General features: G+C 34.4%; 1 protein-coding gene across 1 annotated transcript in view; it reads right to left on the reverse strand.

Annotated features, from left to right (window-relative positions):
- Positions 1-23,968, reverse strand: part of LOC137405083 (sperm-associated antigen 17-like) — a 58,513-nt gene that overhangs the window by 24,158 nt on the left and 10,387 nt on the right. The window contains exons 8-25 of the mRNA XM_068091309.1: positions 23,558-23,682; positions 21,780-21,917; positions 21,369-21,500; positions 20,378-20,522; positions 20,067-20,279; positions 16,105-16,260; positions 14,616-14,788; positions 14,376-14,530; positions 12,757-12,956; positions 11,924-12,108; positions 10,636-10,665; positions 9,588-9,704; positions 8,974-9,088; positions 7,746-7,886; positions 6,510-6,595; positions 5,741-5,899; positions 2,573-2,772; positions 813-1,054 (exon numbers count right to left, since the gene is read on the reverse strand). Of these exons, the coding sequence (XP_067947410.1) occupies positions 813-1,054; positions 2,573-2,772; positions 5,741-5,899; positions 6,510-6,595; positions 7,746-7,886; positions 8,974-9,088; positions 9,588-9,704; positions 10,636-10,665; positions 11,924-12,108; positions 12,757-12,956; positions 14,376-14,530; positions 14,616-14,788; positions 16,105-16,260; positions 20,067-20,279; positions 20,378-20,522; positions 21,369-21,500; positions 21,780-21,917; positions 23,558-23,682 (2,712 nt within the window). The remainder of the gene's footprint in view (positions 1-812; positions 1,055-2,572; positions 2,773-5,740; positions 5,900-6,509; positions 6,596-7,745; positions 7,887-8,973; positions 9,089-9,587; positions 9,705-10,635; positions 10,666-11,923; positions 12,109-12,756; positions 12,957-14,375; positions 14,531-14,615; positions 14,789-16,104; positions 16,261-20,066; positions 20,280-20,377; positions 20,523-21,368; positions 21,501-21,779; positions 21,918-23,557; positions 23,683-23,968) is intronic.

A 23,968-nucleotide genomic window follows, 5' to 3' on the forward strand; every position in this document is an offset into this window, starting at 1 on the left:
ATAGCGCTCTGCGTTACGAACCATCACTAAAGGTTGCTCTCACGGCTCTTATTAGTAAGTTTATCAATATGGATAGTAGCGTACTCAAATTAGTCATTGACAATGTGCCGGGCTAATAGCAAGTGGCAGGCGACTACATTACCTGCCACTGTTTATAAGCTGTTTTTCAATACCCGTGCAACACCAGGCATTCGGCTAGTATTTTTATAAGAATCCATTTAGTTTGTTTAGTTAGGTTCAGAGGTCAATACTAATAAAAATACTCGCAGTAGTTACATATCACATTAAAAAAATTGTGTGTCAGAAGCTAAATTTTTAAGATCAAGTTTAATATAAAAACAAATTAATAAAGAAATAATTAGCAAAATTAAGTTCTTATTGTTACTTTGCTTTATTGAGACGTGACCAGAAGTCTTGGAATATGTAATGTAACATATTCTACCTTATATAGTATAGCATATAGGTTAAATCAACTTAATTTGTACATTTTCTATTATAAATTAATGTAACCTTTTATCATTTTTACATGTTTGTTGAACTCAATGAACTTTTTTACTTTTACTTAAAAATTGTGCAATCTTTTGAGAAATTTTGGACACAGTATAAAAAATTACTTTGAGTGTTAAAACCAATATTTACTCAAATCTTACATCACGTCAATAAATTTATACATAGAATTGCTCATATGTTGAGGTTTGACTGCAGTATGAAAACATGAAAGTTATAATTTACTAAATGTTTGCTTGCTCTGCTAGTAAACAGGGTAAACACAGCATTTGCTTATGACTCGATAAACGAATGTAAAAGCCTACCTTTCCTTGTGGGAGTGGTCACCTGCTGATCTCTGCCACTACGAGCACTGGCAGCCCTGACAGGTGAGTCGGGTCTTTGCAAAATACTCTGGCCTGCTGGCACACCAGTCATTTTACTTACTGCCCCATCAGAATAGAGTATCGTACAGTCACCATTTGACATGTTCTTTATAACCGTGCCGTCTGAACGGATTACTCTAGAAGTTTCCTGCATGGCAGGTACAGCCCGTGCCTCCTCGCACCTGCAACGATAAACTTTAGCTATATTTTTATAGAATGAAAATAACAACAGAGCATACAATGACTCTTATTCCATTACCATGAACTCATGTATGCAAATAATACTGCTACAATTGATGTGTGCTGGCAGTGCAAAGACTCTATCAAGGTGTCAATTAAGGGTTTGGCTGGCACATCCGGTATGGCTAGATTTTTCAACCACAAATGCAAGAGCCTGAACGCCTGGTTATACTTGATGATTTGGAGTTGCTCCCTTTTTTAAGCAGATAAGTGCACAGCATAAACACTGTTTTCATTATAAATTGAAAAGCTTTTGTTTTAATACACTGTGTTATATCTATGTTTTTACCTATTTTAATACACTGTGTTTCATCTATGTTTTTACCTATTTTAATTCACTGTGTTTCATCTATGTTTTTAACTATATTAGTACACTGTGTTATATCTATGTTTTTACTTATTTTTCATTTAGTTTCCTCTACATTATGACCTACTTTACATTGTGTTTAATCTACCGTATGTTAAGACCTACTTCACACTGTGTTTAATCTATGCTATAACTTACTTTCATCTACATTATGACTTCCTTTCAAAACAAACTAACGTATTTAAACCAGTTATTCACAACTTTGGTTCTTTAAGTTTCCTATAACTTTTAATATTATATTTACAGTAATTATAATAAAACATAATATACATGAGTCTGAAGGTAGTAGCTCATCAAGATAAAGTTTGAATTCTTTTAGAATCTTAGAAAAAATTATGTACTATATATTATTATATGATGCACTTACAGATAGTTTTACATTTAACATATTATTTGTGGAGTATCATGCAGATACTTTAAAGAACACATAACCAGAAGTGTTCAGACACATAAAGCTAATCCATCCAGTCAATCATCACTTCCTGTGATGAATAAATAATCTCTGTAAATTTCGAGCTATAATCAAGAGATGATGGTCTGATGTTGGTCTGATGTTGGTCTGATGTTGGTCTGATGTTGGTCTGATGTTGGTCTGATGTTGGTCTGATGTTGGTCTGATGTTGGTCTGATGTTGGTCTGATGTTGGTCTGATGTTGGTCTGATGTTGGTCTGATGTTGGTCTGATGTTTGTCTGATGTTTGTCTGATGTTGGTCTGATGTTTGTCTGATGTTGGTCTGATGACGAAAGAACTTTGTTCATTTATACCAAACAATTGATCAGGCGACCAGTTAGAGTGTCATATCAGATTTTAAAAATTCTGTATAGGAAAAAAAGTGCATCTTAAAAATCTCAGTTTGAAGGATGATTCACTAAGAAACAGCAGTGAGCTAGTAAGTTTCATATTGAGTAAAGTGCATTTAAAAATCTCTCCACAACTTGAAACAGTGCGCAGCATTGACTTTTCCTCAATAGTAATGCACAGCATCAGTCATACTTAAAATTTGTTGTTCAAATGACTGAGACTTTGAAAATTAAATTAACGTTATCTTTATCTAATAATAAACAAGGCATTTCCACTAAAATGAGACTAACTGGTGTTTGCCGAGGGTCTTGTATGGATAACTTTGCTTGACGAGTAATTTTCTTGTTTCTCCCTTAGACTTGGTGACAGATTCCTCTGTATTGAAACTGACGGTGAGACCGTCGGGACAGGTGAGATTTATCTGCTGGAAAGGAGGCTCTGTTGCTGTTTCGAGAACATCTACCACCTCGGTTACAATGGTTTCTTCTTCCTAGACAACCGCAAGAAGGTCGATACAATGCTACAACCCGTAGTAATTAGGTTGTAAAATCATTCATATTTGCCAAGAAATGTGACTAGAATACTCCTAGACATAGATAAGTACTCTGCAATAACTTGTTGTAATGTCAACTCTATTAGATGTAAAAAAAATGCATGAGATCTTTGGGTAAATGCTGTTTCCTGTGCATGTACAACGGCCCATGTACAGTAGCAACTCGACTAACGGAAGACCCTAAATGTGAAATTTTCAGGTTTCGAAACAACTTTTTGTAGAAATATTGCTCTGATTAACGAAAGATGTTTTTTAATACCAAAGGCCAAAAACCAGAAAATTAACAACAAGCTTCTGGTTGTTTAAGAAGGCAAAAAGTGGCAATCCTGCATTGTTCCGCTATTGGCTGACATCCAGCAACTTCCTCCTTCCTTTCTAGACAGCCAACGCCAAACCTAAACAAACAGTGTTCAGTTTTTACTCGCTATTTCTCTGTTCTTTCTTCTTTCCATATAAACTTTCTCTATTTATTATGCAGTAATACATGTATATTTCTAACATGTATTTTGTACAGGTTTTAATCATTGTTTGAATTTAAAAAATCAGTGCTGATAAGACAACTTCAGCAAATACAATAACAAAGCGGGATTGATACTGTTAGCCTCATTGATGCACACTTTAACAAATTAAAAACGCCTCAAGGTGACTTTAGCCAACATTCATGTATTGTATTATTATATATTATATTATTATATTTGTATATTATGCAGATGGGCATATCAGGCTGTATAAAATTAGAGCCTTCAGTTTGTAGAGTTTTTCACGTAATCAAGCATGTAAAATTTTACAGCTTCATTTAATCTAAATCTAAGTTGAATCTAAATAACATTTTGACAAGCAAAGACATAAGAAAACATGCTTTAGGTTGAAAAAGACAAATTGTATTCCTTCATTTATTCTTATTAGTTGATATTTTCTAAAGTTCTGTAACCACAAAGACTCTCAAAAACAGTTTTGACCTTGACAGCTATTAACCCACATGAACCACGGTGAGCTGGTCTGTATTAAGGATGAGGACAAATATGAAAAGCATTGGAGACTGAACGGGTGACACATAGAGCGGAAGCTTACATAAAAAGCTATGAGCATTTTACCTGCATATTCATGAAGTGCAAAAGGGGTGACAGTTTCCCCAACGCACTGACATTAGATACACGACTAGCTCTGAACCCAGATTCAGAGCGAATAGAAAACCGATCAGTGCGTAAGAGAGACTTTTTGCGCTACAATAGTCATCAATAGTTATCAATAGTTATCAATAGTCATCAATTATACCCTCAGTAATGTTAGAGATCGGCAGCGATGCTGCTGGTCTACAGAAAGTAAATGTGCTTGTTAAAAGTATAGAAAACAGTGAAACAGTAAACGAGATAACCGAATACTAACAGTTAAGACTCTGTACCTTGAATGAGTGTTTGAAGACATTCCCTTTGAACCTTATCTTGAGAAAATCAGATATCCAACAATTGCAAGGAAAGACAAATTCAAATAGTAAGTGCAACCCTTGCATTATTATTTGTGTGAAAGATGTTTGCAGAGAAATACTTGTTATAAAAAAGTAACTAGTGTAAAGATAGAAGCACCCAGGCCCTGAATGCGAACTGCTGTCTATCCCCAAATACAATGAAAACCTCAATATTTATTAAACTATTGCGAGAAACACTGGTTCCATACAGAATATTAATGAAGAGCACTCAAAACACTAAGTGTAAAGTGAATTCTACTATAATATAAAATATAAAGAGTACTTAGCTGTTGATTATCGCACTACAAAATTAATTTCAAACATATATAGACCAGTTCTGATTAAATTATCATCTGATCATCTATATTTGTTTAAAAAACACTTGTAGTGAATCGACTCACAACTAACAATTAAATACTTTTTATATTTTATATTATAGTACATATATGAGTTACAAGTTTAACATTGTAGTTATAGATGAGTCAATTATATATTTGACCAATCGCAATTAAGAATGTCCCGATCCAGCTATGAATATCAGGTAGAGCACAGATACAGTGGTGAAGTATCTCGATAGGTATTGACTATTTTTTCTAAAATAAGTCTGAAACTTTCAATACTTCTTTCTACTTTATATTGATCTATAGTAATTGTAGCTTAGTTTAATTGAATAACTAATATTATAAACAACAAATTCTTAGCACTCACATATAAATAGTTAATAAATCTCGACACAGAAAATTATTGTTATTCATACAGGAGCAACTTTTATTAAGTAACAGTTTTACAGTTTAACAGAGTAACAGTTTTTTTATTTTATTAAATATAATAATATAATACTCTAAATTTCTTTTTATTATGATTACATTTATCACAACTAATCACAGGTTGAGAAAACAATGTAATGTTTTCACTTAATAGCATTTCAAAATAAAACTATATTTTATATGATATTTCTTTCTTAAATTTACAGCGACTTACTGCTTATGAAAAAAAGCTTAGTTATTTCACCAACAAAATGTTTGATGGAATTTGTAAATTTAAATGCAAAACGAACACAGAACTGCTATAAAGTTTTTCCCTTCTATTATCTCAGAATGAGTAACATTGCTCTGTGAATAACAGATTTGATTATGTCTAAAAAGGCTCAGTGCAAGGAGAGCTAATTGTCCTGCACCAATACGAAACAAATGATACCGGTATCAGCTAAAAATGATTTTCAGTTTTAATTTAGAAGCAAATAGATACGGGGTACACTTCTATATAATAACAACAATAATTTAGATGGATTCAGTAGACCGTCTTCAGCACAGCATGTTGACCAAACGATTTACTTTTAGACAGCTTGACACACATACAATGTTAAAAATTTCAAATAAGCTGATAATCTATCAAAGTTTGTTAGCTAAACATATTCTTCAACAAAATGATAACCCTTACTGATGTAGGTTCAGGAGTAGCTGCTGCTGTTTTATCCTTGCCCTTTGATTTCTTAGTTGGACTAGCCTTTGCTCCGGTATCTGGTGCAGGACTGGGGCTCAGAGCAGCAGGAGCGATGTATGGAGCTGGCTCATATTTCTTGTAGTTATCGGGCTGACCCTTTTTAACAAACCACAAAATATTTACCTTTGGATTCAACCAAAACAATAGCCTTAAAAATACTACCTTTTGAATTTTTTTTTATAAAATCTGAGCAATGGTGTTGTGAGAAAAGGTTTCTGTTTGCCATATATACATGTAGTTACTACCCGCTTATTTTGCAAGACGGAGTAACGCATCAGTGAGTAAACCGTTCTGGAGGTTTGGGGGCTGTCACTCACCGAGGATGAAACATCAAAAAACTTTTAGCATGTAAACTTTCAGACAAAGCAAAAGGAAAGAAAATATGTTAAGCCAAACAACATTAACAATAAAAATGATTATGTGCCAGGGTCAGGCAATTTCAATTTACTGTTACCTGAAAAACATAAATATGGAAACTATCTTTCTGTAAAAGTAGCCTCAGAGAATGTACCAGAGTCAGTCTCAACCTCAAACAATTCAATGCCTCTCAGACTTTCTCAACTCCTTGCAAAATTTTATAAAAACGAGCAATACTCTAAAAAGATAAATGCATCTGGAAATCTCAAAATCTCCACTTAGAAACCAATCACAACCAGGCACCAAACAACCAGCAACCAATCAAATTCAGCAACCAATCAAAACTTACCTGAAGACCATAAGTGCTGAAGGCCATACTCATGCCATCCTTGAAGTTAGCAGTGAAGCTTCCATGCTTGCCAATGGCTGTTTTCTCTATAGAATAAGGTAGAGAGTATAGTTATTCATGATCAGTGGCTAGGAGGTTATACTCGCGTTGAGCTACTGGTGAATAGCAGAGCTTACTTTAAATGAGGACTTCAGTAACCACACGAAGTTTTTTTAATCGTTTATTTTGAAATTTGACTAAATTTTACCATAGAAAGTAGAGTACATAATATCCCAGGTCAAGGTCACATTGTTATGAGAGTAATATACTTTGTATTGGTAAGAAAATGGTTACAATAACTATATAAAAAGAAAGAGATATGTTATCGCGTGGATTACAGTATAATATGTTATATATAATTATACACACATTATAGCATGCGAGATAGTATGAATATAGGATGACAGACTAGTGAAGCCTTCATCAAGAGCTTGATTCAGTTCAAATGATGCAATAGGTAGCACTGAGGCTTCAACACAACATTGCTACTGTTGTATGTTGCTGAAGCATACAAGAGCATGCTGCTGCTTGAGAAGCCTAATTTTATAATTTATTCATGCTCTTTAAATTAAGCTAATTTGTTTTATATAAATATTGGTGCAAAATACTAAATAAAAATTCTTTTTTAAATAGACAAAACAAAATGGTAAACCAGAGAATATTAGCCTCACCACATTGTTTGGTGCGGTTAATATTAGTTCTACATTTAGAAATGTACATGTTTATAGTTGCCTCTCATTAGAAATACTGATTTTTATAGTTATGTTGAAACAATCTTTTCACTAAACTGTTACATGATAAAAACGTAATTTGTTGTACATCTGTTACTATTTGTTATTTAAATTTATTATTATTCAACATTAAATGTATAACAGATTTAATAAATCAAATTTAATATACATTTGATACTACAAAATTTTTTATTCATCCGTTATTTATTATTTACTACTGCAAAGTAAATACATACGAGCGAGACTCACATTTATATAAATATTTATCATGATTGAATCAATCTTTGATTTAATTTCGTCTTTTCAATAGCAAAAACATACTTTCCCAAAGTAGTGGATGAATGGGAATTTATAATCGCAAGTTTATTGACAAGGGGACAAGCATAAACAAAACAGCAATAGTGAATACACAGTATATTTTATCCAGGTCTAAGAATGATATGCATTTCATAGATGATATATCTACCTTCCTTCTTCTCCTTTTCTGACTCTTCTGTTTCCGACTTTTCTACCGACTCGTCGACAGTCTCAGGTTTAACCGGATCAACAACATGAACCATGAAAACATTTCCATCTTTCACTACTGACGTTTTCACAGAGCTCGTGCCTGTTGAAGAGAGATGACAACTTCATCAGTGATAGCTCATTTATTATAAAACTAGCTGTGCCTCCCGGCGTTGCCCAGGTATTACAAATCAGCTTATAAACAATGAGAAGTGATGAGATTTGCTTACCAGTTGCTGGCAAGCAACTCTCCAGCAAGTGACAGGCCATTGCCAAATGGCCTGGCACATTGCCAATGGAAAATTCCACTAACCTAGTTAGTAAGCTTCAAATGCCGGTAGGCAATGATATTGCGTGAGCCTAGTTGCCCAGCTAGGCTATTCTAATAAAAGCTATAGCTGGAATGCAGACAGACATACGACACACAAACATACTTTGAAAAATATATATATAGATAGAAGATAGATATCTCAAAAACCAATCTTACTTGTCTGCAACCCTTCATGGCTTTGAATTGTTTTGCAAAATTCAGAGATTCTTCTTAGCAATTTCAATGAAAAGAAAAAAAACATGAAAATCTGCAAATGCTCTGTAAACAATTTGTCATAAAAACTGCTCAAACAGATTCAATTTTTTGCTATTTTATTATAATTTTTCACTAAAAGCTACATAAAACTCAGTTTATTGAAAATGAAAACTCAGCAGTCTATGACATGCAATTATAAACCTTTTAAGCAGTCAAATATTAGTTTTGTTTGGAAAACTAAAAGCATTGTGTTTATTTCTGATCAAATTTTAACCAAAACTAGAACCATGGGCCAGTATAAACTCAGCAATTGGTAGTTGCCAGCATAAAAACCTCTATCAATATTTGCCCCAAAGTAAAAACTTGAATATATTTAGGAAATGAACTTGGAAGAATAACTGTTTTAAATTACTATTGCTATTGTAGCATTTGTAAGGGTGGCAAAATGAAAACACAAAACCTAGCACTCACCGCTAACCAATCACAACAAAGAATCAAGAGCATTTAACCAATCACAACAAAGAATCAAGAGCGGTTAACCAATCATAATCAAGAATAAGAAGCAGCTAACCACACTATAGATGATGAGTATAAAACTATGGAAATGAACCTTTTATACAAACAGCCTAGCTAGATATCCTTTGTTAACTGACAGATAACCAACCTTGTACGAAATCAATTTTCTCTGATCTGATAATGGCTCCATCTGTAGGAAATAGAGTGCTAACTTTTCCACTGACATGCATAAGCTTACTTGTGCCCAGGTCATATCCTGTGAACTGCAAACATTAGAAAATTCAAGGATTTAGCTCATTGTACACAATAAGCTAGATTAGTGTGATTGGGCAACAGAACACCACACGTGGAAACTATTCAGACGCATAGTACAAACAAATGTTTATAAAATCTCAAGCTCTGTGAGACTTCAATTATGTTTGTGTGACCTCTGACGAGCTAAGTGACATTTGACAGGCTGCCTGTGATGTGAGAGAAACTTTATGTTGTGACATTTGACAAACGCTGAATGACATTTGATAAGGTCTAAGTGACATCTAGCAAACTCCTAGTGACACTTGACAGGCTCTGAGTCAAATTTGAGAAGCTAAGTCACGTTTGACAAGCTGGCTGTGATGTGAGAGAAGCTTTATGTTGTGACATTTGACAAAAGGTAAATGGCATTTGATAAGATCTGAGTGACCTCTATCAAGCTCCTATCGACTTTGACAATTTCGGAGTGACGCTTGACACTTCCTAGAAAGCTGCAAGCGTGTAACCTACTGGCATGTATGGCTCTTCTGGTTCCTCCTTTGGAGGTTCTGGTTCTGCTGGTGGCTCCTCCTTTGAACCTTTCTGCTTGGATCCAGATCTCGATGGTTTTCTATCTTCATCTTTTTTCTAAAAACCAAACTTACAATTTAAGAAACAGCAACTCTTAGATATTTCTAAGAAGTCAAACACTGACAAGTCATGTAGATGGGGGCTGATGACACTGGCAGATTAATATACAAACACTTGACACAAGCTGGCAAGTGGACATACTAAAAACAAGCCATAATATCTAGACATAGATACCTGTCAGACACATGCATAAAAAACCATGCTATTAAACTTTGTCATAGAATTATGGGAAGACATGAATACGAAAGTTGACACACGTTGAAGGGTGAACAGGCATGCACATGTCGGTATGCCTACTGAGTGCAAAATATGAAGAGGAAGTTTTTATGTTAGTTGAAAATACTAGCTTATTGTGGTTATATTGGCAGCTAGTAGCAGTGGAAGTAATTCAGTAGCAGCTTGTTGAAAGAACTACTAATTAATATGACAGGCTACAATTAATATGTAGTTAGTCCATCACACAATGTATACGATTGCTAGCATTTAGTCAAAGCTGACCACCATTTTTAGCAGTTTTTTGTAATTTTGTGCAGTCTTACGCAGCGCTACCGGTTACAATAATCTAGGCTTTGGTGATTATCTACATACATGGCATCACCCTAACATGAGCCTTTTAAAAAACCTCATTGAGTGAGTTAAAAGCAGCGTAGAAAGAAAAATGAAAAATGTTAGATTCAGAAAGAGATTTTTATATGAAACCTGTAGTGAGTTAAACTGGTCAACACAAAACTTACCGCCAATTGCATTTTTAATGTGTTATACACTTTGTTTGGTTTTTTAGTAATGAAAAAATATAGCTTTTGTGCAGCAATCAAAGAGATGTGAAAGCGGCTGCGTAAAAACTGTTAAATTCCTCACAAGTTAGCGAGCCGTCTGGTTAACGAATGATTGCACCCCAAACGAGCTTGCACACACGTCAGTACGTTACCTTTCCTGGCTTGGATGTTGAGTCTGCTGTCTGTGTTAGCAAAATATATGACAATAGGATACAAGTTACCATAAAAATGAGCTACTCAATGACACTGAAACAAAACGTTTTCCTACAATGACCTTATGTAATTATTGGAAATGATAACTTGTTTTCTTACGAACACGTAGCTAAACAGCTATAGAACTTTACATTATGCTAGTTTAACAAGCTGTCCTGTATACCCAACCACCAACTTCATAGCTACAGCCCACAAATAAAAACGTCTGAGTACACCAGACACAAAAAATGTGTCTGTCTTATATCTAAAGCATCCTTATACCATAAAAATTGGTTTTTTAAATACTATTTAATTTCCGTACTATCATTATCATTATTATTATTTTATCTATTTGATTATTTTTCCACACCAACTGATTTGCTTTTGTCAGCATGATTTAATCTTAAATTTATTTCACAGGTGAATGCTGACAATGCTGACACAATGCTGACAAAAGCAAATCAGTCGGTGTGGAAAAAATGATCAACTAATAAGCCAACAGAAGCTGTGAGCCACTGAGATCATTTAACCTTGAGTACACCTCAATATATCAGTATGCTATCAATTGGAGTATTTAACAATGTAAAGTAATTAACAGTCAATTTTCTTTTCATTGCTCCACAAGGTCAGCTGGCATCAAAAAGGTCAACTCAGATTGAAACAAGAGGGTGAGGTAAGATAAATACACGCATAGCTATGGACCTTGGTTATTAATAAATAAAACCAATTCTGAATGCAAATTTAAGAAAAGATGCCTGACACTGTTTATCCATATTTTCACTTGAAATACCAGCATCGACACCATCCACAAAATTAGCTGATGCAAATAATATGAAAACCAGTGCCACTTGGAATAATGCCTGGATTTCATGAGCTTCCTTCACAATCATGCGGGGCGTATGGTGTCACCCCATTGAATGATATGCAAATGTCCTGAAGGAGCTCAACAACAACTGCTATTACAAATTTTGTTATGAGTTCTTTTTTTAAATTTAAAAAGTTTTCTAAACAATAACAAAAGCTAAACCCAAATCTATTAAAATACAAAGATAGTTGCTCCAGACATACATAAACATCTTCAACATGGTTCGGATAAAAAATAATAAGAAAAAATACAACCTTGTGAGACTAAAAGCTCATGACATCTGGTCCTAGCATTTCCATAGCAGGTAAAGCTAACATCTTCCATAGACATACATAGTAAGATTTAAAGGAATGTTTAGTAGATGAACTAGCATTGCTACTAACCTTGCGCCCTGATCGTGCTCTCTTGGTATCAGCCTTCTCAGCCTTGAGTCTCTCCTCCTCAGCCAGCTCTGCTGCGAGTTTTTCCTTCTCAGCTTTCTGAGCTTTAAGTGAACCGTCTCTGACATAGCTGTCTGTGATGTAGTTCTCTACTCCGACTTCACTTGGTTTGGGACTCTGACTCTTAGCTAAGAAACAACTAATTGTGTTGAAATTGGCTAATTGTATTAAAAGGCGATGTGTACGCGTGTGTTTGTCTATATATTTGATTAACAGGAAAAGTTAACAAACATTTTTATGCATGTACAATGCAGAAATACAAAGCTACAGAAATGCTCATGATAAACATGACCACATGTGTGCCAGAGTTCTGTAGCTAGTCGGAACACTAGGCCAAAAATAATTAACAAAGCTGAATACCTTTCAATCAGTTCTTGCATAGTAAAACACTTATTCGATTATAACTGTGCTATCTGTAGCCTAATGAGTGCTTTTTCAAATTAATTTAAATTATTTTACTCATATTACTTTACAATGCATGCAACAACGTAAATGTAGCCAATAGCCAAACGCAATTAGCTCAATAATCTGATAGATCATAATTATTTGCTCTATAGATTTAGCCTGAGAGCATGCATCTGCTATTCTCTATGCAAATATGATGTGAAAGATGTTGGCGTGAGCTTGGCCCTAATGTTATAAAAACTCAGTTGTCAAGTGATATGTGACAACATTTACAAGTGATTGGCAGGTGAGTGACATGTAGCAGATCATTGGTGTATAAACTGCGTGAATGAGTCATCAGTGACAAACAATGAACCATGAAAATTTCCTACCTGAACCTTTCCTACCACCTTTAGGTGACTTGCTGGCAGCTCTTGTTCCTTTTTTCGTTTCTTTGGCAGCGGCAGCTGCTGCTTTTGCCATATCAGTAATATCTTGTTCAACATCATCTGAGAGCAGGTGAGCGTGATACGCTGCCTCTTCTGAGATTGTCCAATCAGTTATTAGCTCTGCAACGTGCTCCTGATAGTTTCTATAAATAGTTGCGAGTGAATAGATGACAGACATGAACAGGTGATGCTAAGAAATAGACTTCGAGGAACACTAACTAGCAAAAGAGCACCCTTTTCTCAGTAATTACACTAAGGCTAATGATGCCCCTGATCATGGTGTTGGTGTCAGCGCTGACATGAAGGTCAGATGTCTGTCTGCACAAGCCAAGCTTTTCGTAAATAAATTTGAAATATGAAATTTGGGATATTTTTTACAAATTCACCATTGCTCATAGTGATAGTATCTCAGCTTTGTATATTAGCAAATATCATAAGCTGCAAGATTTTATCACGCCGATATAAATACATAGATGTACATGTAAGTATACATATTAATCCATAAACATACACACATATATTTATATATACATGTTTAATATATATATATATATATATATATATACTGAAAACAATTACCACAAGTTACAAAAAATTGCGCCATTGGGAATAGCTAAGATCTTGAGGCAAATGCTCAAACTATCAGATCTCTGGTGGGAGATCCAAGCTTGAGTAGGCATTACCACCCACTTAAGTTGGCAGGGGTAATGAAACAAATATGGTATAAACATATATATGCATAATTATACAGTATATAAAAACACACAAATATAACCATAAATAAATATCTAATGAATTTTTATCATACCAAATTAATTTTATTCATAACAGGTCAACATAGCTAATAAATTTAGTTAAAAAGTGTCTTGCTGTAATCAAGACGACTGTCATACGTGTCGTGGCCTATTTCCTATAAGGCCATTTGAAAACTATTACAGCCAATCACAAGTGAGGAAAGCTGCATAATACTGCTATTTATTTATTAAATTAAGGTATTCAAATACATTGTTTGCATAAATATGAGCAAATTACTACATACACAATATATTTACATTGTCTTAAATAAAATCAACACTCAAGCATGCAACACAAAAGGTCCGCAGTAATAGTCTTTAATGATAATCAAAAACTCCAGATCTGGATGGGTGGTCTATTTGTAATCAGGTATCGCAGAATGTATCTGCCATGCTGCTAGACAAAAGATCAAATGATTTTTTGAGATGATGAAGCCAACTTGTACTCACACATATGAACTAAATAAAACTTCATATAATTATATAGAAAAATACGACAATAGATTCATATTTACTTAAAAAAGGTTGCACTCTTAGTAAAACTGCCAAACTAATCCACTATTTTACATGTATGTTTTCCACAAAAATTCAATGGCGTAGGCTGACTGACATCTTGTGCTGTAATCTAAAAATGTACCTGGTACCTGACACGTAAAACTACTATACAGAAACTCACCTGCCATATCATGCCACTTAATAAATGCAACGTAAAGCCTTTTGACATTATTCATTGCTACCTGGTATTTCCTGTCACCATTCTAAGCTTACCTGACACCAACATTAGAGTGAAGTTTTTTAGACCATGACATCTCATTCTGCAAGTGTCTGTTATGAGGATTGTGCATGACAACCAGCAGACAGTGGTCTCTCTTGTGATAGTATGTGTCAACGTATGGAAGTGTAAATGAAGCACTCTTCATGGTCTGCAAAAAAAACATGCAACTTTAAGATTCTAAATTCAAAGCTGGAAACGCATGAACACACCAGAAAATGAACCCGAAAACGTACCTGCAGAAGCACATGCCGGTCTAAATGCTCTGCAAAGCACCACTCATCAAGAGATCTCTTGTGTGTGGAAGGAATAAGTTCTTCCATAAGATTAGCAGATAGCATTGCATCTATTTGCTGCTCTGGCACCTCGTCTTCAGCCTCCTCAGCATCGGAGAAATGAACAGAATTGCCTGGACATACAAACAGCAGACAGTTGGAGTTATAGCTTTCAAATAAGAATTAAGTGGAATAACTGCAATAATTAAAATATAGCTATATACATGAAGTTTAAATGCTTCAAATATAAATGTGTAAATGGAATAATATAAATACAATAACAACTGAAATAACTAAAAATTAATTATTATGTAACTGCAATCAGCAAAAGATAGCAACGTAATTACAATAAATGGAATATAATCACATAATTTTCATAGATAGAATATAACAATACAACTAAAACAAATAACAATGCAAATGCAGTGAATAAAATATAACAGAATAATTGCAAGAAATAAATTGCGGTGCTAATAGAGTATTTCCTAAGCTGATAGCAAAATTTTTGAAATAAACACCTTTTTCTACTTTTAGAGATATATACATGTATTTAAAATACACTATATATTATGACTTGCATCTTTTTACGGCCATTAGATAGTAATGAGAAAGAAACTATCTATTGTTGCTGGAAAACTATGTGTACTAGTTTGAGAGGAAAGAAAAACAGCAAACCATAGAGCTAGTGTATAAAAATGCTTCACTCAGGGTTTTCTGGTATTCTAGTATGTAACTAGAGCGGATAGCACCAAACATGCAACTGAGCCTGATAGCTCTATTCTAACCGCAACTGTCCTAGCAGCTGTTTGTAGCTAATATACCATCTGCTGATGTGTTACTAAAGAGAGATGAGGTGATGAGAGCTGCCATAAACTAAAAGTCAACTCAAGGAGCTATGAACCTAGTTTATTACCAGACTTTCTATGAGCGGGACCTGAAAATAGACATAGAGTCATAGACATGGAGTCATATACATAAAGTCATATACATGGAGTCATATACATGGAGTCATAGACATGGAGTCATAGACATAGAGTCATAGATATAAACTCATAGACATGGAGTCATATACATGGAGTTCTAGACATAGAGTCATAGACATAGAGTCATAGACATAAACTCATAGACATGGAGTCATATACATGGAGTCATAGACATAAACATGCGTGTACTTGAACAGAACATCAAGCGAGTTGAACCATCTACAACACCTTGGTCAGGGTATTAATGGTTCATTTCTTCAATAATCAATTAGTGTTCTTGGATTTATTAAAAACTAAAAAAGTTTCAACGCTTTAAACATTTAGAAAAGTTTTATTGCTAGAATGTCTGTAGAGCATATCTACTTTGACTGAAAAGGATACAATCACGGATGACAAATGCTTTTAATGCAACGACATTATTAAGTATATCAACAAAATAGTTGAATATTCTAGTTTGTTTTACTTACGTGATCCTGATAGTGAGTTGCATCCAGTTTGTTTTTTAAGGATTCCCGGCGTAGGAGGACGACTGCCATTAGCGGAAGCGGGAACTGTGGGAGAGATAGTTACACCTGCTGGAACTGTTTTTGCAGGAGCTAGTCCATGGCAAGCTTTGTCCTCCCCTGTGATAGTGTATATTGGACATGTGACTAGCTAATTTAAACGTTGAAATAATTATGGAATGAAATGAGCAATATTAACAAGCTGGGGTATGTGTATACATGTAAGTTTCAATCATACACTAGTCATAAGCCCTCCGCATAGTACGTATATGCTGAGAGAGAAATCAGTTTAGCTGACTGCCAACCACTGCTCTCCTAGCACCACCTCAGCTGATATACAAAGTTAGTGTGTTAACAATTGCATTGATTCCTTATTAAAAATGTAGTTTAACAATTAGCGCTATTATTTGTACATTGCTTTCTGTTTTCTGTACAACGGTATAGTGAATTTACTGAGTATAATGAGTATATTGAGTATATTAATTACGTAAAATTAATTAAAAGTACGTAGTAGTTACAGAATTACACACCAGCAGCTTGACATGCAAACCTTGTATGGATTTTTATATACTGAGTACATTAAATATATTGAGTATACTGAGTACATTAAATATATTGAGTATACTGAGTACATTAAGTATATTGAGTATACGGAGTACATTAAGTATATTGAGTATACGGAGTACATTAAGTATATTGAGTATACGGAGTACATTAAGTATATTGAGTATACGGAGTACATTAAGTATATTGAATATACAGAGTACATTAAGTATATTGAGTATACTGAGTACATTAAGTATATTGAGTATACGGAGTACAATAAGTATATTGAGTATACGGAGTACATTAAGTATATTGAGTATACGGAGTACAATAAGTATATTGAGTATACTGAGTACATTAAGTATATTGAGTATACTGAGTACATTAAGTATATTGAGTATACGGAGTACATAAGTATATTGAGTATATGGAGTACATTAAGTATATTGAGTATACTGAGTACATTAAGTATATTGAGTATACGGAGTACATTAAGTATATTGAGTATACGGAGTACAATAAGTATATTGAGTATACTGAGTTCATTAAGTATATTGAGTATACGGAGTACATTAAGTATATTGAGTATATGGAGTACATTAAGTATATTGAGTATACTGAGTACATTAAGTATATTGAGTATATGGAGTACAATAAGTATATTGAGTATACTGAGTACATTAAGTATATTGAGTATACGGAGTACATTAAGTATATTGAGTATACGGAGTACATTAAGTATATTGAGTATACTGAGTTCATTAAGTATATTGAGTATACTGAATACATTAAGTATACTGATTAGATTGAGTATACAGACTATATCCCAAAACATATACTTAATGTAGTCTAAATAAAGTTAATACATGTATTTATTGATCGATTAAAAAGCATTAAAATTACTTTTAATGCTTGTAAAGTTGTAATTTAAAAATTAATAGATAGATAGATCAATAGATACATGTATTAACTTTATTTAGACTACATTAAGTATATGTTTTGGGATATATTCTGTATACTCAATCTAATCAGTATACTTAATGTACTCAGTATACTCAATATATTTAATGTACTCCATATACTCAATATACTTAATGTACTCAGTATACTCAATATACTTAATGTACTCAGTATACTCAATATACTTAATGTACTCAGCATACTCAATATATTTAATGTACTCCATATACTCAATATACTTAATGTACTCAGTATACTCAATATACTTAATGTACTCAGTATACTCAATATACTTAATGTACTCAGTATACTCAATATACTTAATGTACTCAGTATACTCAATATACTTAATGTACTCAGCATACTCAATATATTTAATGTACTCCATATACTCAATATACTTAATGTACTCAGTATACTCAATATACTTAATGTACTCAGTATACTCAATATACTTAATGTACTCAGCATACTCAATATATTTAATGTACTCCATATACTCAATATACTTAATGTACTCAGTATACTCAATATACTTAATGTACTCAGTATACTCAATATACTTAATGTACTTCATATACTCAATATCCTCATTGTCCTCAGTATATAAAAATCCATACAAGGTTTGCATATCAAGCTACCGATATGTAATTCCGTAATTAATACGTTCAATGTCTGTAAGACGAACAATGCTAAAAAACATTCCAACTTGAACTATGTCTTACTAATGTCAAATAAAAGGCAGTCATTTTAACTATACTGTTACTAAACATGGCATGAAAAAACAAATATTTGCAAACATATAACAGTGTTCATAACTAAAGAGGTAAATAAAAACAAACAGCATACCATTAGACACTCTGCTAGCCATAGACACACATTTGCATGATTAGTTTGCAATAATAGCCAACTATACGCAATAGATGTACTAAGCTGTTCTAACCTGCGCCTATTCAGCTATGCCAAACTCATTGGAAGTACTGAGTATGCCAACCCTATTGTATATACATTGAATTGTATGTTGGAAGAAACTGACAGGATTGTAGCAAATAGTCACTGTGACACTCCTAGCGATGGCAAGGATAGACAACTCTTGTTTTCACGCAGAGCAAAAATGAACAGTTCAACATTTAAAGCTATAACCATTTAATTCTGCTCCGTAATTGGATGATAACATGATTAAATAGTGAACCAAACAATAACAACGATCACATAATATAATGCCACTCATCAGCACAGAGCGTAATATTTCATAAAATAAATCTTTTCACATCTGATTTGGTATATGACCAGCCAAACATTCATTTTATCTTTTGCGCTGTTAAAGGTTTGTACCATCATATCACTGCATTAGGTAACACACCAAAGATTTCAGTTAGTAGGCATTCACACAATCTAGCGTGTAGCTTACTCGGACTGGGAGTGTTTGCAGACATGATGCTCGGGCTCGCGGAAAGCCCCGACAAGATTTCATCAGCTGTAGAGGAAAAGCATGCGGTGTGCATCAAGTCAGTTTAACTTATCTGACAAAAATTTTTACAATGTTGTATAAGGGGTTATCTCATCTGTAACAATTGGAAGAGAAAAAAACTCCAACATAAATTATACAAAGTTATCTGCTCGCATTTGTTTAAGTAAGTCTCTTTCTCAAAAGCCAATACACTAGCCTTGTTTACAAATAAAGTAAGTAGCACCTACAGTGATGTGAAAAATAAATGGATCACAAAACTTTATCATTGCTACTGTTCAGCACTCAAGGTGATTAAATTTCTTATTAAACACTTGTTGTTGAGCAGAACCCATACAAAGTATACATCAAAAGAAAGATTAAAATGAGCAGAAGGTAATAAAATAAATTATAACTTGAAACAACATGTTAGATAAGTTTTAGAGAAAGCCAAAGTTAGCAATTATTTTTGACATTTTCACTTATTTTGGCTAAAGGTAAACCTGTATTTTATTTGCTTTCAAACATTTAGCAGTGATGTCACTCAGATCAAAGATGTGTGAAACAATCCTCATGTCATTATGTTTAGCAAAGTAAAAAACTTCGTCTTTTGCCTAGCAACTGAAGTTGCTAAAAATTTAAACTATCGATTTTCAGTTTTTGTGCTCGCAAGCAGAACATGTTGGTATTTTAAGTGATAAACTGCTTCAGATGTTTTTTTAATAACATATCTGAATAGAAGAGACTCAGATCTTCATTTTGATATATAATAAGTGCAACTTTAAAAAACTGGCTAGTAACTACGACACCATATATATATATTGAAATTGGTCAAAGTTCTAATGCGGTCTGTTTATTTTTCACACCACAGTAAATTTTCATATCTATCTAGTGTAGCTTTTAACTATTCGCGAGACTTCTCACACAAATAGTTTCTCAGCAACTTAAGTTTGAATTATTGGTCTCATCTTACCATCAGGCATGGGAAAGGCATCCTCTATATCATCAATGACCTCTTCAGTTGGTATCATGCATTTATAGTAAGGGTAAGGGTCATCCCAGGGTATAGCTTGAGTTCCATAGGCCTTTTCCGAGTCTGGTAGAGAGGGTATTATTATCCCTGATTCATCGGTAGAATGTAAATCCATGGATTCAAAAACAAACTGTTTGAACACATGATCGATATCTGCAAAATGTGAAAAAGAGAAAATGTGAAAATTCAAAACCTGCCAAAAAAGCAAACTGTTACGCTGGTCAAGTTGCATAATGGGAATCTAATCTTACCTGCTGGTCTAAGTTCCTCACAAACACAGAAGTGCAAAAGTTCCTGCAATCGGGCGGCTCTTTCTAGTGACTTCTTCTCTGGCAGGTCGGGAGTCTCGAGTCCGCCGATAAGAGGTATATGCTCTAACATAGCCAGCTCCGCCTCCTGTAGTAACAGCAATACATTATCAGAAAGACATACAAATAGAAATACACAAGAGAATTATGATAACAACAGCAAATAGCTTTAGAACATTGATGCCCAGCCTTTTCTTATATGGGAGAGAGGGGGGAATATACTTGACATTTAGATAAATCACGAGGGCCAAATCGCCTGTAAAATTTTATGGCAACTATTTGCAATATAAGTCTGAGCTGTAACATGGCTCACAATGTCACACAAATAACCGGAAAAGCTTTTAATGTTTACTTGAATTTCAACTCATCTTACCCAGAGGAATCTGCCTCAGAGGTGCTTAGTGAAAGACAGCACAGCGGCTGAACGTAAGAGGGTTCGTTAGCGCGAGCGATAAAAAGGGGATCAAAACATTTGTGTCTGGTTTCTGAGAAATACTAAGAAGAGGGACCCTCTGTGGTGACAGTAAGCTACCTTGTTTCTATTTTAACAGTTATTATAATATTATAACTATAATTTGTCGTTTCATTGAACTGTATAGAAGCTGGGCACACGAGGCAGCTTCACGGGCTGGAGGTGGCCCACGGGCAGTAGGTTGGGGGCACAGCTGATCTAGAAGGTGCTGAGTTACCGAAATACAGTTGGCAAAAGAAGCAGAAGCTATGCTAGTAATTACAACTATGTATAAAGTGTGACTCCAAGACGGCACAAGGTCATAAGGTGAGGGTTAAGGCTGTAACACAGAAGTATTGCTCAATACACTATTATTTTTGTTATTCCTTCGTTTTAAGTCCTGATTTGGTAGAGCTCGAATGAGAATATGATAGATCAATGAGCTGACAATTCTGACAGACACAGTGAGCGATGCGTACGTACCTTAGTATCAAATCCATTGACTACAGAAAGGTGACCCGTCCTGAAAGCTATTTCATCATTCCTATTATGGAGCACAGGCTGTTTGAATGGAGTTTTGATGGGTGTTGCCTCATCAAAGATTGGTTTCAGACTCTACAGCATGAATACAATTCACCATAAAAGTTGTTTTTTCGATAAAAGTTCTGCAATCGAAACTAGCTGGATTATTATTACACAATCTTAAAGAAATAGCTGATTTTAAAGCATTTTTTCTTGTTCATATTTTATATAAAACATAAGTAAGGTCACCAGCAATGTGCTGCTAGTGGACAACCTGTGCTTACAGGTCCACTACTGCCACCATGTTGCATAAATGAACAAAATTGCATAAAAAATGCAAAATTGAACGAACAATAATGAGCATTCGGGCACCTCTTTTTCCGTTTCAGAGAGAGCGAGCTTGAATGCGAGAGCACCTATATGTTTTGATAGCCCGTGCTCTAATCCATCAGCTCTTGGGGTGGGCTGCACTTCTGATGGTGGCTCTTTTCCCAACTCGGAAGCCTCCACCTACAAAATTTATATGACTGTAAGAGAAAACAGCTACTGAATAAACATAACTAATCATGGCACATGCTATCAAACCCAGTTATTAACCAATCATAGTGCCCATAGAATGAGGATTGTAAAAAACAAACAGCGGTGAAAATAGGATTTGCTTTTTGAGAAAATTAAACTAAAGGTTGCACTTTGTAACGGCTCATAGAAGGAGCAAATCTTTACTATAATAAAAGTCGTGTCTATCCGTCTGTTTGAAGCCATGGTTTGACGCCGTGAAAAAAGATCGCATCATACAGGATTTGAACTCACAGCATTCGGTTTAATAGCTGGACACAGTAACCTTTCAGACATAATCAAATAGTTGTGCACATAGCTGCTCTTTATGCTTGGTCGGTACACCGAACGATCTGGTACAGTAAACGAGACTGCCAAGGTATTGATAATTAATAACAATTAATAGTAGTGATATGTAAAACAATACTTGCGAAAGAATTGACTAATTGGAATTTGTCTGCTCTATATGGGATTGAGCAAGACTTATAACCCTTGTGTGATATGCTGACCTATTAAATCATTCTTGCAAGTTTTAAAATCGTCATAACAACAAGCCGATAATATATTAGTAAGGAATTGACAAGAATTTAGGTGAAGCCTCTTGCATACAAATACATTAGTTATACTGCACTTCCCTGATGTGATCAGTTCTTATACACTTTGATTACAACTCTATTATCCATTGGTTTCTGTTTAATAGTGAAACAAATTTGTTTCTGTTACCAAAAATTCAAGCCACCTCTAAAACCTTCCGAAATGAATGCTTACCTAAAATTACATTCATAAATATGGTGTACAGTAAAATCATTGTATATTGTATGTTTTACATATTTTTGATATATCAGAATGACTACAAGCAATGACTAGCAGCCTCAAATAAATCCAATCAGACAATCTTTACTATAATAAGAGCCGTGTCTGTCTTTTCGAAACCACGGTTGAGGGTCGGGAAAAAATTTGAATTCCACTGGATTTGAGCTTCCAACATAAAAAAGGCAGACCAACACCCTAAGAATTAGGTTACTTGACTGCTCACTGGCTGGCATAAAAATTATACATATAGTTGTTCTACGTGATGATCTCTCAGGGCACACTAGACTGTTGGGACGCTAATAAACCAACCACTAACTACAAGCTATCAGTATATCATGGGACATGAGCACTTTCATTACTGTACTTCACAAGTATATTATCTGCAGAGATTAATAACAGAGCTGTTTGTAAATAAATGTGAAAAAGTGCATAATAATTGTACTTCTGCTCATGAAAAATTGAGATCAACAGAATCAACTCGGAGTTGTGATCTCATGCTTGCATCTCACTACTAGTCATAGACACTTTCTCAGTTTACCATTTTTTTGCTGCACGAATACCCTGCTAAACTAACAAACAATCCCATGCACTCACGCATGCACACACTCATGAACACACGCAAACATGCACACACACAACCATGTACACATCCATGCATGAATGCACGCACGCATGCACCCATAACTCAAGCATACATACAGGCACACACAAACATACAAGCAAAACACGACAACAACTTTTTGACCGTCATAAAAAATTGAATGCTACAGAGATATAACTACCTGCTCAAGCATGCAATGCATGATGAGGGGTACGCTGACAGACTCTTGGGGTATTGTGTTCATTAGGTCTCTATAGTAACGCATATCCACTTCTGGTGCAGAACTGTTTTCTCTTGCTGTAGAATGTATAAACCAAATATCAGACTATGGCCTTAGAAGTGGTTCAAAACTGAAGCGAAACACGCTAGCAAAGTTACTACTACTATGCTATTTGCTAATATTTGCCTTTATCTTAAGATCACAACTTCATTAGGGAGACTTATGGCCTGCCCACCGAATGCTCAAACCAAATGATTATTAGCGTATTGGTTTGGACCAAAGTTAGTTTGAGTATTGTTACTAGAATAGAGTAGTTACTAAAATATTTAAAATACAGAATTATTTGCATCTTGCATGAACAAATATTAAAAA

This window comes from Watersipora subatra, chromosome 9, assembly GCF_963576615.1.
Source record: "Watersipora subatra chromosome 9, tzWatSuba1.1, whole genome shotgun sequence".
NCBI classification, from domain to species: Eukaryota; Metazoa; Bryozoa; class Gymnolaemata; order Cheilostomatida; family Watersiporidae; genus Watersipora; species Watersipora subatra.